Here is a 16898-nt window from a genome sequence, read left to right as displayed (position 1 = left end):
CAAACAGTGCAAACATAGCAAGAATAAATGGATGAAATAAAGTTCTCCCCGTATCATATTTACCTCAGATATAGGAAGGGATGTGTATTTTTGGGAAGGTATGCTGCATAAACATTTTCAATTGCTTTCCGTAAAGCACTTGATTCTACCAAGCGATCTTGAGAAAAAATTGAAAGTAAACTTGAATAAATAACGAGTTGGCAAACAATTTTTTTCATTACATTTTCCATTAAATCTATAGTGAGTACTTCAACTGCTTAGAGAATTTTAAGGATTCACCAACAATTTGAGTGAAGTAATTTATCCACATTGCAATACAATTCTGAGAGCAATCATTGGTTTTAGGCTTTGTCACAAAAAGAAATATAGCTTTAAGGCCAGCAAGAACTACTTAAGATTCAAAACAGAATCAGATAGCCAAACCATGAGAAAAATACTTTGATTACATTACCTATGGCTCTTATAAATGTTAAGCAACTCAGGTCACCTTTTATCAGATCACCTTTTATCCTAGGGAAAACAATCTGAGCCTATCCAATCTCTCATTAGTGTCTCCCATCCACTACATAATGTACTGGGTGGGTACAGGAGTACATTCTGCCAGAGACTCATTCCACCGAGATGCAGCACAGAGCATCATAGGAAGTCATTCCTGCCTGCGGCCATCAAACTTTACAACTCCTCCCTTGGAGGGTCTGACACCCTGAGCCAATAGGCTGGTCCTGGACTTATTTCATAATTTACTAGCATAATTTACATATTACTATTTAACTATTTATGGTTTTATTATTATTTATGGAGCAACTGTAACGAAAAACAATTTCCCCCGGGGATTAATAAAGTATGACTATGACTATTATAACCATGATTGTCTGATCCAAGCAACATCCTGGCGAATCTTCTCTGCATTCTTTTGAATGCAATCACTTCCTCCAATTGTGTAGTGACCAGAACTGCAGATAATACTCCAAGTGTGGTCTAATCAGTTTTTTGTAAAGTCGCTAATTTAAAAGTATGCCATATGCCTTCCTCACTTTCTACTGGCATTGTGACATTTGGCAAACTATTGATTCTTACTCCAGGCAGCTCTGTAGATCAACATTCCTTACTGCCCTTACATTTACTATGTATATACTTGTTCCATTTGAGTTTTCAAGAACAATTCTTGGGATTATATTTCATTGACCAACAGTGCATCCAAACTGCAAACAGGCCCTCTGGCCACTGAGTCCATGGTGACCATCAATTACTCATTTACACAAATCCTACACTAGTCCCTTTAATTTATGGCCTGTTGGGGGGAAAAAAAAAGACAGATATTGAAGGGTAAACTCAAGCTGCCAGGAAGTCTGGTTGGAAGTTGCACCAGCATACCAGAATGGATGGAGGCTGGTGACCCACCCCCCCAAGGTTCATTGAGTTTGTGGGGGGGGGGGTCTGGAGTCAGATTCCCATGCCAGCAAGAGGAACAAGGTCCAATGATCCTCTAGGTTCATGAATCGGTGAGACTGGAGTCAAAGCCCAGCGTCTGAACTCCCATCATCAGCAAGGCCTGGTGATCGATTGATGACAATGATCAAGGCCCAAGGGTCGAATTGGAAGTCCGGAAACAGAGACATGTTGACCGGAGCACCAGGGTCTGCGAAGCTCTGCAAGTCTTATGGCGTAGTCAAAGATCCAATATCTTTGTGTCCGTGTCTATTGAAGACTGGAGGCTGAAAACGACAGCCTTTTTTGGGGTTTGAGGGCTGTGTATATGCATGGGTGGGAGGGAGGAACAGAACTTAGTTTACTATGGATTTTTGTTGCTTGTCATGCCCTGGTTTGTTGTGATCTGTACTGCTGTGCTAAACATTGTGTGTATGCCATGTTTGCCCCAGAATTGTGTGGTGACATTTGCAGGCTGCCCCAGCACACCCTCCTGTGCGTAGGGTATAAATGCAAACAATGCATTTTGCTGTATTTTTGAAGGAATTTGGATTAAGGATAGCACTTGAACTGGCAAAAGGAGTAAAGATTGATAGTGATAATGATTTGGACTCTGGTGTAATTTCAATTCTGTTATATCAACTAAGTTTTATTATTGCAAATTTAAGGATAGGTCAATGCAGGAAAAAAAGTTAACAAATTTGTATGGAATGATTGTGTGATTGGTAAATTAATTTCACTAATAGACAAGAATGAGCACAGTTTGGTTTCAGAAGCCGAATACCACATGGATATTAAGAGTCAAAATAGAGTACTTGGGGATAAACTAATCACTTAAAATACCACACCAGGTTAATGTCAAAAAACATATCATCATTTTTAAAAAGCAGAAAAACAGAAACCAAAAGCAGCAGAGAGAGATCAACTCAAGTGAGATTGGAGTAAAGATAACTGACTCAGAGTAGTTGGAAAGGGCACAGAAAAGATTCATGAGGTGTTATCGGAACTGGAAGGTTCGAATGACAAGGAGAGGCTGGGACTTTTCTTCCTGAGATCAAAGGAAGTTGAGGGGCAAACATAAAAAGATGATGGGCATAGATTGATGAATGGTCAGTCTGTTTACCAGGATTGAGGAAATGAAAATTACAGAGCAAAGGTTTAAGGCAAGTGGACAAACATTTAGAGAGACCCTGAGAGGCAGTCCCCCCCCCCACCCCAAACACACACAGGGACTCATTAGTATATGAACTGAGCATCAAAGTACAGAAACAAATATAATTACAAATATTTAAAGACATTTGGACAGGTAGATGGATTGGAAAGGCTTGGAGTGATGAGCCAAACAAATGGGACTAAGCTCAGGTAGACATCTTAGTCCACATACATGTGCAACTATAATTCTAAATGCTTTCCTGATTCAAATAATAGAACAACTCAAGATAAAATTTATCACATTTCCAACTCACGCATGCTCTTTTAAAAGCATTTAAACTTTGGACAACAATGTGAGCTTCTTCTAGACTCCAATCCTTTATTTACACACTTCAATCCTAAAATTCAAATGGCAAGGGACAGAAAAGAGCAAGAATAATATATGGAAATGGCAAATGATAAAATACTGGGGGAGCTGGTGAGGATGTACGGAAATCAAAATAGAGTTAATGTAATAAATCGGTGTTTGATTATCAGTGTGAGTTTAGTCACACAGCATAGAAACAGGCCCTTTGGTACACTATGACCTGGTGGATGAATTTTCCTATTCATATCATACTGGTAAACTAATGTGATGCAGACAGATAGGATCATAAGTAAAATAATAATAATAAAACTAATTTCTCTGCTACATTTGAGGCCAAATAAAATGGACATAATCATTAGGTGGTGTCATGTCCCCTACAATATATTTGTCATAGGTATGTTCCCTCATGCGACCTATATTGATTCTTGGTGCAGCTTTGCTTTGGAAGCAAGATCACTTTTAAGTGCGCACTTCTCCTAATGGAATCACAGAATGACAAACAGCAGATTCAGCTTTCTCCAACTTCAACATTCCCTGTCATGTTGCATTGCACTGTGTGAGACGCTTGTTAATTGCTTAAATTGTTATTCCACCAATGTAAGAAAGTATTAAACAATTCAATTATGACAAATACTGAAGTGAGCAATAAGGTCTTTACACCATAGTGGAGAAAAGGCACAAAGCTGAATAGATTTCCTCCCAGCATAGAGCTCAGCCCAACAGAAGCATGACTCAATCATACATGAAGATATGGATGCCTGATTTGCTCTAACCATTAGTAGACTCAATATATGTTTCAAGTTCCCCATTATATTTTCTACAGAGAAAGACCATACCTACAATGGAATTCTATAATTCCAAGCATATTGGAGGAAAGAGATATCCTGATGGAAATTAAGAGCTCAAAAGGACGACAGCAATTGGCTCATAAACCAAACTGGAACTTAAAAAAAACTATCTGTTCAAGATGTTCACTTACGATTTATGAAGAGCAAAAAGATGCATTTTTTCACAGAATAATTTGCATTGGATATGTAACCTTTCATTTTGAAAGCAAATTTTGGTTCTTCAAAGGACACTTCAATTAATTCCCTGGAATGGAAAGAAAAATAGAAGAAATTCAAAGTCTAAAAGAGTTTCTAAATTGCCCAGATATGAATAATAAACATGAAATTGTTTGGGATTCCACCATATCCATAGCCAATTATTTTCAGGAACTGATGAGTGACCTTAGATGTCCCCATGCAGATGATATTGTCCGACACAATTTCTAAATAATTTTGCTACGCTAAGCAACTTAGCCAGCTAGTTACAGGAGAAGGGCATGGATGATTTGATGACTCAGGGCTGCAGTACAGATTCATTGCTTTTCAGTCGAAAGTTCATGATTACGTCAAGTGAGGGCTATATGTTGAGTCAAACTTTGTTGACAGTTTACAGGTCAGTAGGACACAAATGTAATAGTCACATGGCCACAGGAAAATAGCAGCATTTGTTCTTTCAAGTACTGTAATTGCAAATAAAAACAGATAGCAACTGCAGTTTTGAATGACAGGCCAGAAGATGGCACCGCTATCAAGGATCCCAATTACACAGGTTCAAAGTAAATTCAAAGGTTCACTTATCACGAAAGCACATATGCATATACAGCTGAAATTTGTATTTCTCCAGCCATGAAACAAAGACTATGGAAGTCATTCAGAGAGAAATTTATCAAAGTACATATATCAACTTATACTACCCTGTGACTCATTTTCTTGTGGGCATTCAAAATAAATACAAAGGAACACAACAGAATCAATGGAAAAACTACAGTCATGGAATTGAATTGTCTTTATTTCCATTAAGTCTCTGTCTGAATGTGCAAGTTATAGTAATTTGTAATAAATACTATGTACAGTAAGATATACAACAGAACAGTCAGTATAATTAGAAATATAATTGTGTCAGCTTGAATTAATCAGTCTGATGGCCTGGTGGAAGAAGTTGTTCCAGAGCTTGTTAGTCCTGGCTTTTATGCTGTGGTACCGTTTCCCAGATGGTAGCAGTTGGAACAATTTGTTGTGGGGATGACTCAGTTCCCCAAAGATCCTTGGGCGCTTTATACGCACCTGTCTCTGTAAACATCCTGAATAGTGGGAAGTTCACATCAACAAATGTGCTGGACTGTCGGCGCAACTTTCTGCAGGGTCATGCGATTGAGGGAAGTTCAGTTCCCATACCAGGCAGTGATACAGCCAGTCAGGATGCTCTCAAGTCTGCCCCTGTAGAAAGTCCTTAGGATTTGGGGACTCATGCTGAACTTCTTCAACCGTCTGAGGTGAAAGAGGCGCTATTGTGCTGTTTTCACCACACAGACAGTATGAACAGACCGAGTGAGGTCCTCGGTGATGTATATACTGAGGGATTTGAAGCTGTTCACCCTCTCAACCGCAGATCCATTGATGACAATAGGGGTGAGCCTGTCTCCGTTCCTCCTGTAGTCTACAACCAGCTCTTTTGCTTTTGCAACAATGAGGGAGAGGTTGTTTTCTGGACACCACTGTATCAGGGTGATGACTTGTTCTCTGTAGGTTGCCTCATTATTATTTGAGATAACACCAATCAATGTAGTATCATTTGCAAATTTAATTAGCAGATTGGAGTTGTGGGTGGCAACACAGTAATGGGTGTACAGAGAGTAAAAGAGTAAAGAAGGGGGCTTAGGACACAGCCCTGGAGGGCTCCTGTGTTGAGGGAGCCCACTCTTACCACCTGCTGGCGATCCAACCGGAAGTCTAGGATCCAACTGCACAAGGCAGAGTGAAGGCAGAGGTCTCTGAGCTTCTTGACCAGCCTGGAGGGAAGTATGGTGTTGAATGCTGAACTGTAGTCCAAGAACAGCATTCTCACATAAGGATCCCTCCTCTCCAGGTGTGTAGAGCTGTGGCTATTATGTTATTTGTTGATTTGTTGTGTCGGTAGTTGAACTGTAGGGGGTACAGTGCTGCAAATATAGCCCTTGACCAGTCTCTCAAAGCACTTGCTTATTATTGAGGTGAGTGCAACAGAACGCCAGTTATTCAGACATGTTACCTTGGTCTTTTTAGGTACAGGTGGATGTTTTGAAGCAGGAGGGCACTCTACACTGGAAGAGGGAGAAATTAAAAATGTCTGCAAACACACCAGTCAGTTGTGCTGTGCACATTCTGAGTACCTGCCCTGTGATACCGTCCGGTCCCACAGCCCTGCAGCTGTCCATTCATTGGAAACATCTGAGTACTTCAGCCTCAGATGATCAAGGTGCAGGTCGCATGGGCAGCTCGCCTCGGGAACTCAGTGTTGGCGACATCGAACTGAGCAAAGAAGGTTTAGCTCATCTGGCAGCACCACTGCGTTTAGCTTTGAACAAAACTAAACAAGCAATTAATATGCAAAAGACAACAAATTGTGCAATACAAAAAAGAAAAAACAAAATTAGTGAGACTTGGTTGCAGGAGGGACAAGTTGGGCAGCTCAATGTTCCAAGATTCCGTTATTTTAGGAGCCTTAGAGTGGGAGGTGTTAGAGTGAGTTTTTGGGTAGATGATTCATTTGCACCTACATGACTCTGGCCACCAGCCTTCTATTTGACAAAGTACTGTGGATTGAGTTCACAACAATGCATTTCCTAAAAGCTGTAAATATCGGGAACTAGCCAGACACTGTAGATGGAAGTGTGAAGTTTACAGGTACTTTCGAAGACAGTATTATCTATACTTCATAGATATGAATTGTCTTCTATGCTAGCACGTAAAATGCCAAATAAATGTATTGTGGATTTAACTTGCACTCCTAAAGCCTGTGGATATCAACCCAGACATGTTGGCATTGGAAGGAAAGGATGAAGTCAGAAGGCCTGATGCTTTGCATGGAGCTTCAAAAGGGAGCATTGTCTATAACTTTTTAAATAGCGATTGCCCTTTGTGTTTAGCATATAAATATTGAGCCCACTTTGGGTTAGCAGACCTTTCTACCAAAAGCGTCTCTGTCTGTATGATACCTGCTGTACCTTGTTGTGTCGAATAAAGAAGCTGCTTTGCATCTACCAGTGACTCTGTCTCTCCGGTGATTTCATTCACCCCACAACAGGAGGGATTAAGGGGGAGGGGTGGCATTAGTAATCAGGAAAAATGTCACAGCAGTGCTCAGTCAGGACAGATTGGAAAGCTGTTCTAGTGGGACTTTATGGGTAGAACTAAGAAAGGCATGACCATGTTAATGGGATATTATACACTACCCAATGGTCTACGAGATTTAGAAGAGCAAATTTGTAGCGATGTCAGTCTGTTGCAAGAAACAAGGTAGTGATAGTAGGTGATTTTAACTTTTCACATATTGACAGGGACTCCCAGACTGTAAAAGGGCTAGATGGGATAGAGTTTGCCAAATGTGTTCAGGAATGTTTCCTTAATTAGTACAAATAAGTCCCAACGAGAGAGAGTGCAATACCAGATGTCCTATTAGGGAATGAGATAGGGCAGGTAACAGAAATTTGTATAGGGGAACACTTTGCATCCAATGATTATAGTTTCAAGGTATTTATGGAGAAGGATAGGTCTGGTCCTTGGGTTAAGATTCTAAATTGAAGAAGGGTCGATTTTGATGACGTTAGAAAGGATCTGGCAATTGTGAATTAAGGAGGCCTCAAAAGTGAAATTTTGAGAGTATACTGTTTTTATATGTTCCTGTCAGAATAAAAGGAAAAGATAACAGGTTTAGGGTTTGGTTTTCAAGAGATATTGAGGCCCTGGTTAAGAAAAAGGAGGTGCTAGCAGGTAAAGGCAAGCAGGAACAAAATAAAGTATTTGAGTACAAGAAATGCAAGAGGATACTTCAGAAGAAAATCAGGAGCTCTAAAAGACACAAGGTTGTGCTAGCACACAAGGTGAAGGAGAATCCTACGGGCTTTTACAGATGAGTTAAGAGCAAAATGACAAGGGACAAAATTGGTCCTCTGGAAGATCAGAATGGTAATCTATGTGTGGAGCCAAAATAGATGGGAGATCTCAAGGTCGTGGACCCTACTCAGGGTAAAGAGGTGGTGGTGTTTGCCATCTCAGGGCAAATTAGGGTAGATAAAACCCCAAGACCCTAACAAAGTGTTCCCTCTGACCCTGTGGGAGGCTAGTGCAGAAATTGAGGGGACCCTAGCAGAGATATTTAAAACATTAGCCACAGCTGAGGTGTCAGAGGATTGGAGGATAGCTAATGTTACTCCATTATTGAAAAAAAGGCTCCAAGAGTAAGCCAGGAAATTATAGGTTGATGAGTTTGGCATCAGTCCTGGGCAAATTATTGGGAGGTACTCTAAGGGACTAGATACATAAGTATTTGGATAGATGGTGTGATTAGGGATCACAAGGCTTTATGCGTAGTAGGTCACATCTAACTAACCTTAAGCTTTTCCAAGGCAGTTACCAGGAAAGTTGATGAAGGCAAGGCAGTAGATATTGTCTACACGGACTTCAGCAAGGCCTTTGACAAGGTCCCGCATGGAACATTGGTCAAGAAGGTTCAGTCGCTTGGCATTCAAGATGAGGTAGTAAATTGGCTTTAAGTAAGAAGCCAGAGAGTGGTTGTAGATGATTGCCTCTCTGACTGGAAGCCTATGACTAGTGGTGTGCCACAGGATTCAGTACTGGGTCTGTGTTGTTTCTCATCTATATCAGTGATCTGGTTGATATTGTGGTGAACTAGATCAGCAAATCCGCAGATGACACCAACATTGGGAGTGTAGTGGATAGCAAGGAAGACTATCAAAGCTTGCAGAGGGATCTGGACCAGCTGGAAACATGGGTTGAAAAGTGGCAGATGGAATTTAATGCAGACAAGTGCAAGGTGTTGCATTTTGGTAGGACCAACCAGGGTAGCTCTTACACTGAATGGTAGGGCACTGAGGAATGCAGTAGAACAGAGGGATCTGGGAATATAGGTCCACAATTTATTTGAACTGGTGGCACAGGGAGATAGGGTCATAAAGAAAGCTTTTGGCATATTGGCCTTTGTAAATCAATGTATTAAGTACAGAAGTTGGGATGTTATGCTGTAAGTGTATAAGACGCTGGTGGAGTATGGTGTGCAGTTTTGGTCACCAACTTACAGGAAAGATATCAATGAGATTGGAAAAGCGCTGAGAAAATTTATAAGGATTATGACTAGACTTGAGGACCTGAGTTATAAGGAAAGGTTGAATAAGTTAGGACAACGAAGATGGAGTGGAGATTTTATAGAGGTATACAAAGTTATGAAGGTATAGATAGGCTAAATGCAAGCAGGCTCTTTCCACTGAGGTTGGGTGAGACTATAGCTATAGTTCAAGGGTTAAGAGTGAAAAGTGAAATGTTAAAAGAGAACATGAGTGGGGACCTTTCCTCAGTGAGAATGTGGAACGAACTGATAATGCAAGTTGTGGATGCAGGGTCGATTTCAACATCCAAGAGAAATTTGGATAGGTACATGTATTTGGATAGGCTTATGGAAGGTTACGGTCGGGGTGAAGATTGATGGAACCAGGCAGATTAAATGATTTGGCAGGGATTGGATGGCCAAAGGTCCTGTTTCTGTGCTATAGTGTTCTATGACTCTAAAAATAATAATAGTAATCAATAAGTACTGAGAACACAGTTTGTAAAGTCCTTGTAAGTTTGTGGATTCAGTTCAGTGTTGTGCTAAGTGAAGTTAACACCTCATGTTCAAGAGTCTGGATGTTAAGGGATAATAATTGTTCTTGAATCTGGTGGTGTGGAACCCAAGGCTTCTACATCTCCATCCTGATGGCAACAGTGAACAGAGAACATGGCTTGAATGATGGAGGTTCTTGATGAAGGACGCTGCTTTCTCATGACAGTGCTCCTTGCTGTGATGTTAGGCAAAATGGAGTGGATCCAAGTCGCTTCTCAGGCAGGAGATGGTATGTTTCATCACCAACCTCTAAAAGCACTTCATCACTGTGGATGTAAGTGCTACTGGATGATAGCCATTGAGGCAGTTTACCATGTTCTTCTTGGACACTGGTATAATTGAAGCAGATAGGTACTTCAAACTGAAGTGAGTTAAAGATATCAGTGAACAGTCCAGCCAGTTGATTAGCATAGGTCTTCAGTACTTGGCCAATTACACCGCCTGGGCCAGATGTTCTCCATCAGTTCACCCTCCTGAAGAATGCTCCCAATCGGCCTCAGAGACTGAAATCACAGGGTTGTTGGGGCTGTGGGAGTTCATGGAGCTGCCTTAAAGTTTTGTAGGTCAAAGCGAGCGTAAAAGGCATGAGATCACCTGGGAGCAAAGCCTTGTTGTGACATGGATGTCTGAGACGAAAAAAAAAACTTCTGCCGCAGATTTTGGCAATTTGAAGTTTATGATTTGAAGTGACATCAGTTGGCAAACTAACATCTTGTGAGCTCAGAAGTTACACAATTTCAGACATCCTTTTAACTAGAGATAAGATAGCACAGTGGCTCAGTTTGAAGTACTGCTTCCTCACACCACATACCAGAGGCCTTAGTTCAATTGTTGCTTTAGCTACCATCTGCTTGTAGTTCACAAATTCTTCTTGTGATTGCATGAGATTCTTTTGGGTGCTCTGGTTTTGCCTCTGATCCTAAAGACATCAATACTGGCAAATTAATTGGTCAACTGCAAAATTACCTTTATTATATATCTGAGTTATGTAATCTGGGAAGAATGTAGGAAAATAGGATTAATGTAGGATTAGTGTAAATAGGTGGTTGATGGCCAACACAACCTGAGTGGGCCAAAGGGCCTGTTTTTGTACTGTGTTACTATGATTCTCGGAATGAACTGGGTAACTGGAAAAATAAATAAATGTACATCACAAGTTAACCATACCTGCTCACAGCATTTCCAAAGATTGTTCGAATATTGTCAAGGGTTGAGGCATTGGGCAACGTTCTCACGTCAGCAACAGTTTCACCTTGCTAAACAAATTAATAATTTGATATACAAATAATTAATACTTTCATATTAGCATGAAAAATATATATATCTTGCTTCCTGAAAATGTTTCTAACTGAATGTTACAAATAGCTGAATTAAAAGGGTACATGCAAATAAGGAAGCCAAATAAACACAAAGGGAAAAGGAATAGAAGATTATGTTGATGGTAAGAGGCAGCTGGTGTGTAGCATAAACACCAACCTGGTCTAATGGGTTCACTGCTTCTGTGCTGTTGTCTGTCTACCTAAAGACGTTGTGCCTAACACACACATTTTTGTGATTGTCAAACATACTTTGCAACATTTCCCAGATCAACTAGTTAGTCCTTCAAAAGCCACACATCTTCCAAACTACAAAGAATGCCACATACGATGTTAGTGCAAGGCAGGGGACAGATATTCTGAAAGCAATGACAAGTTAGCTTCTCCATGCTTTTGCAAAACATCATAAGCCTCATATTAGATTTTGCCCTAAAATGTTAAGATCATTTCTCTTTCCCACAATCCTGCACGACCTGCAAAGTGTTCTTTTATTTTCCATCGATAGCATCTGCAGTGTTTATTTAATGCAAGTCTCAAACTTTGATCTGCATGCACCATTATCTACATATTAATTCTTGATCCCAGAAAGCAATCCCAGGATTTTCCCATTTCTTCTACATGGGAAAAGGAAAAGAGTACAAATTGAAAGAAAAGGGTGTATGCATAAACAGAAGCAATAGAATTGTGTGATTCATAAATAAGAGCTTAGAATACATCAGCAAAAAGATTACAAAAAACATTTAGCAACTTGGGGTAGCCAAACTAGAGCACTGTGTCCAGCTCTGAGCACATCATGAAAAAAGAAGTGAGGACACGTTGCAGTAGAAATTTACCCAAATGATTCCAGGAGTAAGGGGAAACCTTGAAGTTATTCTATTTACTCTATTTTGCACAAAGGTTGTACAAGTTTCAGATGAGAGTTCAAAATCAGCTAGAAAATGGTTCTCAGAATCAATTATTCAAATTGGAAAACAGGCTCTTCAGCCCAACTGGTGGAACAGACTCAATATCTCATTACAACTCAACCCTACAGTTGCAACGTCCTTGAGTGTTTTCTGCACCCTTTCTAATTCAATGAATTAAAAATTTCCAGAAGATATACTTGTTTCCTCCTTCAGGTGTCAAAAATGGTGATGAATGTTTTGAGAACACACAGGTGTCCTGCTACACAGCCTCAAGAGTAGATAATGATGAAAAACATGCTCTTCTGCAAAACCCGATGTCTTTACATTATTTGTCTAGGACAAAGTTCACTAGAGAGGTACCATCTGGTACCAGGGAAAAATACAGGGCAGGAGTTTTGAAAGATATAGAAATGGTGCTATTTCTTTGTGCAAATAAGAATCTCACTTTAAAGACACACAATACTGTAAAAGAGGCTGTTGGACACCGGAAGATCTCCGCAGCTTTATATTAGATTGAGTCATTGACTGGTTGCCAAATATATTTGTCACAGGATAGACGCAGCAGCATAATTCAGCAGAACATTTTACAAAGGATACACCTACAGGTAGGGCTGAGGTTAGGTACCAGGGAGGACAGATGACACCCATGGGCTTGGGAGTAACAGCTAACACACAGGGTGTTGCTCTTGTTGTTGTTGGAGAGCTGAGATGAAAAGCAGGAGTGGCAACCTGGCTATGATAGAGAAGGGTAGGGTTACCCAAACAAAATGGCCTAAGAAGCTTGTTGCACATCTAAGAAAAGGAACAAAGGTTAAAATATTTCCTTAAAATGACATCCTTCTGATAGATGGGCAACTAGAATAGCACACAATACTCCAAGTGCTATCTCACCAACATCTTGTACCACTGAAATATGGCATTCCAACTGTTGTACTCAATTTTTGCAATGTATAAGACCATGGGACACAGAAGCAGAATTAGACCATTTAGCCTCTGAGCCTGCTCCACCATTCCACTATGTCTGATTTATTATCCCCCAACACCATTCCCCTGCCTTCTCCCCGTATCCTTTCACACCCTGACGAATTAAGAACTTATCAACCTCCACTTTAAATATAGCCCTGACTTGGCTTCCACAGCAGTCTATGGCCATGAATTCAACAGATTCGCCATCCCGCAGCTAAAGAAATACCTCAACTGTTCTAAATGAATATTCTGAGGCTTCGTCCGCTGGTCCTAGACTCCCCTATTATAGGAAATATCCTCTCCATATTCACTCTACCTTGGCATAGAGCAAAGAAAGCCATTAAACACCCATTCCCAAAATCATTCTCACAAACTTCCTTTGGACCCTTTCCAATGCCAGCACATTTTGTCTTAGATTAGGAGCCCAAGATTAATCACAAAACTCTACGTGCAGCCTGCCCAATGTTTTATAAAGCTTAAGCATCTTGATCAAGCCTTTGATCAAGATGACGCCGGTAAATGGCGACTATGCATGCAGCTTCGATGGGAATCATCAAATATTCTTGTTTAGGAGTACTACAGCTGAAATCCACAGTAAGCAACATTGTTTTAAGACACTTTAAAAAATCTATCGATATTCAAATTTAGCAACATCGGCAGATCTTGGGTCGTGAGTGCAGTTCCGCTTTAAGAAAACAGAAGCATGAAAGGTGATCCAGTCTGCAGGTGCGAACGAAACACAGAGGCCTCTCAACTATCCTGCTGGCGAATGTCTCTGGAAAATAAAATTGAAGACCTCAGAGCTAGATTGCAATTCTAGAGGGATATCAGGAACTGCTGTGTACTTTCATTTAAGAAACACGGCTCACTCCAACATCTCAGACACTGTGCTGCAGCTCAAGGGCTTCATCATCCACTGCAAAGACCAAAGAAACTGAGCGTTTTTTTTTTTAAAATGGTAGAGAAGGTAGAGTATGCTTTATGATTAATTCATTGTGGTGCACAGATGTAGTAGTTTGTCTCAGTCCTGTTCATCTGACCTGGAACATCTTGAAGTCAAATGTCGTCCTTTTCATCTGTGAAAGGATCATCCCGAGAACAGTGAACATTTCTCTTCAGGCTAACGTTGAGCAGGCAATATAGGAGCACCATGATCAACAATCACAAAACAGTGCACCTGGATGCCTTTCCTATCATTGGTGGGGGGGGGGGGTGGATTTTAATCAGGTCAGCTTGAAGAAGTCTCTGAACCACCACCAACATAGCACTTGTGGAACCAGGAGAGCCAACACACCTGACCACTGTTATACCACCATCAAAAACACTTACCGTGCTATCCTGAGCCTGCACTTTGGAAAGTCTGAGCACCTGGTTGTAAATCTACTCCCAGCATATAGGCAGAGACTAAAAACTGCAGTAGCAGTGGTGAGGACCAAGAAGGTATGGTCAAAGGAGGAGGCGGAGCACTTAGCCGACTGCTTCGAGACAGTGGATCGGACAATATTCACGGAATCATCTTTTGAGTTTGAATGAATACACCACAGTCGTCATCAGCTTCATTAAGAACTGTGTGGATGAGTGAGAACATACCAAACGTACCCAAACTAAAAGATGTGGATGAACCAGGAGATTCATAATCTGCTGAGGGTAAAATCAGTGGATTTCAAGATCGGTGATCCAGAACTAGCATACAAGTAGTATAGGCACGACCTATGGAAAGCTATTTTAAGAGCGAGAACACAATTCTGATTGAAGTTAAAGACTGAATCGGATGCACATTGGGTCTGACAGGGTTTACAAGGCATTATTTCCTACAAGGTGAAACCTAACAACATGAATGGCAGTGATGCTTCATTCCAACATGAGCTCAACACCTTTTACACACACTTTGAAAGGGGGAATAAAACTACACCCGTGTGAACCCCTGGAGCATTTGATGACTGTGTTTGTCTCTGAAGTCAATGTCAGAACATCTGTCAAGATGCAGAACCCTTGAAGGGCATCAAGCCCTGATGTTCTATCTGGTAGGACACTGAAAACCTGTGCCAGCTAACCGGTGGGAGTCTTCAATGACATCTTCAATCTCTCATTGCTGCAGTTAGAGGTCCCACCTGTTTCAATAGAGTGACAATCATTCCAGTGCCCAAGAAGAGCAGGGTGAGCTGCCTCAAGAACTATCACACAGTTGCACTCACATCTACTGTGATGATGCTCTTTGAGAGGTTTGTCATGGCCAAAATCCACTCCTTCCAAAGCAAGGACTTGGACCCGTGGCAATTTGCCCATTGTCACTACAGGTCTAAGGCGGATGCAATCTCACTGGCTCTTCACTCTGCCTTGGATCACCTGGACAATACTTATGTCAGATGTTGTTTACTGATTACAGATCCAGCGTTCAACACAATCACACCCTCAGTTTTAGTCAAGCTCCAAAACCTGGACCTCTGTACCTCTCTCTGCAACTGGATTCTCCACTTCCCCACTGGGAGACCACAGTCAGTGAGGAACACAAATAACATCCCCCTTTGTTGCTAATCAATACTGGATACCAAGTATGAGTGCTTAGCCCATGCTCTACTGTCTTTGCATCCATGACTTGTGTGGCTAAGCACAGCTCAAACACCATCTATAAATTTGCCAATAACACAACTATTGTTGGCAAAATTTTAGATGACGAGGCAGCATACAGGAGCAAGATAGATCAGCCAGTTGAGTGGTGTCACAACAACAACCTTATGCTCAAAGTCAGCAAGACCAAGGAATTGATCGTGGACTTCAAGAAGGGGAAGTTGAGAAAACACAGAAGTCCTCAATAAGAGATCAGCAATGGAAAGGGTGTGCAGTTTAAAATATTTGGGCATCAACATCTTTGAAGATCTATCTTGGGCCCAGCACCTTGATGCAATACCAAAGGCAGCATGACAGCTGCTATATTTTATTAGGGGTTTGAGGAGACTTGGTATGTCATCAAAGGCACTCGCAAATTTCTACACGGTAATTTCTTCGGCAGTTTGTACGGGGCACGACTGCGCAAGCGCGTGAAGGTCGGCCTGTGAGACAGCTGGAGAGTTTAAAAAGCGAGCAGATTGAGATGAGGAAAGTCATTTCTTCGTCAGTTTGAACAGGGCACAACTGCGCAAGCGTGTGAAGGTTGACCTGTGAGACAGCGGGAGAGCTTAAAAAGCGAGCAGATTAATGGAGCGGGCGACGGATTAGTGGGTGGCTTTGGCTCAAGAGGCTTCAGTGAGCTGAGGCTGAGGACAAGCTTGCTCCCAGTGAGGTAAGGCCGGGTAAGTTCCTTTAATTAACTTAGGAGTAGGTAATGGAGGCAGCAGTTAGGGCAGTCGAGTGCTCCGTTTGCAGTATGTGGGAAGTCAGGGCGAGCACAATTGTCGCTGACGACCACACCTGTAAAAGGTGCATCCAGCTGCAGCTTCTGACAAACGGAGTTAGGAAACTGGAGCCAGAGCTGGATGAACTTCAGATCATTTATGAGGCAGAGGCAGAAATAGGACTTTCAGGGAGACAGTCACCCCTAAAAGTCAGGAGGCAGGTATCTGGGTGACGATCAGGAGAAGGAAGGGAAATAGACAGAAGGAGCAGAGCACCCCTGTGGCCGTTCCCATCAACAATAAGTACATCGTTTTGGATATTGTTGGTGGGGACAACCTACCAGGGACAAGTTGCAGTGGTCGTGTCTCTGGCACCAAGACAGGACCCTCAACTCAGAAGGGAAGGAGGGAAAAGAGGAGAGCAGTAGTGATAGGGGATTCGATAATTAGGGGGACAGATAAGAGGATCTGTGGGAAAGATCGAGAATCCCGGATGGTCTGTTGCCTCCCTGGTGCCAGGGTCTGCGATATCTCAGATCCAGTTCTTGGTATTCTCAGGAAGGAGGGTGAGCAGCCAGATGTCGTGGTCCATGCAGGGACCAATGATGTGGATAGGAAGAAGGAGGTCCTGCAAAGGGAGTTTAGGGAGTCTGAAGGACAAGACCTCCAGGGTTGCAATCTCAAGATTGCTACCCATGCCACATGCTAGTGAGGCTACAAATAGGAAGAT

At 41.6% G+C, this 16898-nt stretch overlaps 1 protein-coding gene across 1 annotated transcript in view; it reads right to left on the bottom strand.

Annotated features, from left to right (window-relative positions):
- Window positions 1-16898, bottom strand: part of mlh1 (mutL homolog 1, colon cancer, nonpolyposis type 2 (E. coli)) — a 116266-nt gene that overhangs the window by 44820 nt on the left and 54548 nt on the right. The window contains exons 8-10 of the mRNA XM_072263063.1: window positions 10817-10905; window positions 3927-4039; window positions 64-157 (exon numbers count right to left, since the gene is read on the bottom strand). Coding sequence (XP_072119164.1) covers window positions 64-157; window positions 3927-4039; window positions 10817-10905 — 296 coding nt within the window. The remainder of the gene's footprint in view (window positions 1-63; window positions 158-3926; window positions 4040-10816; window positions 10906-16898) is intronic.

Source organism: Mobula birostris, chromosome 1 (assembly GCF_030028105.1).
Source record: "Mobula birostris isolate sMobBir1 chromosome 1, sMobBir1.hap1, whole genome shotgun sequence".
Classification (NCBI taxonomy): Eukaryota; Metazoa; Chordata; class Chondrichthyes; order Myliobatiformes; family Myliobatidae; genus Mobula; species Mobula birostris.
Note: the sequence above shows the minus strand (reverse complement) of the source record. Positions and strands in the feature narration are given on the sequence as shown.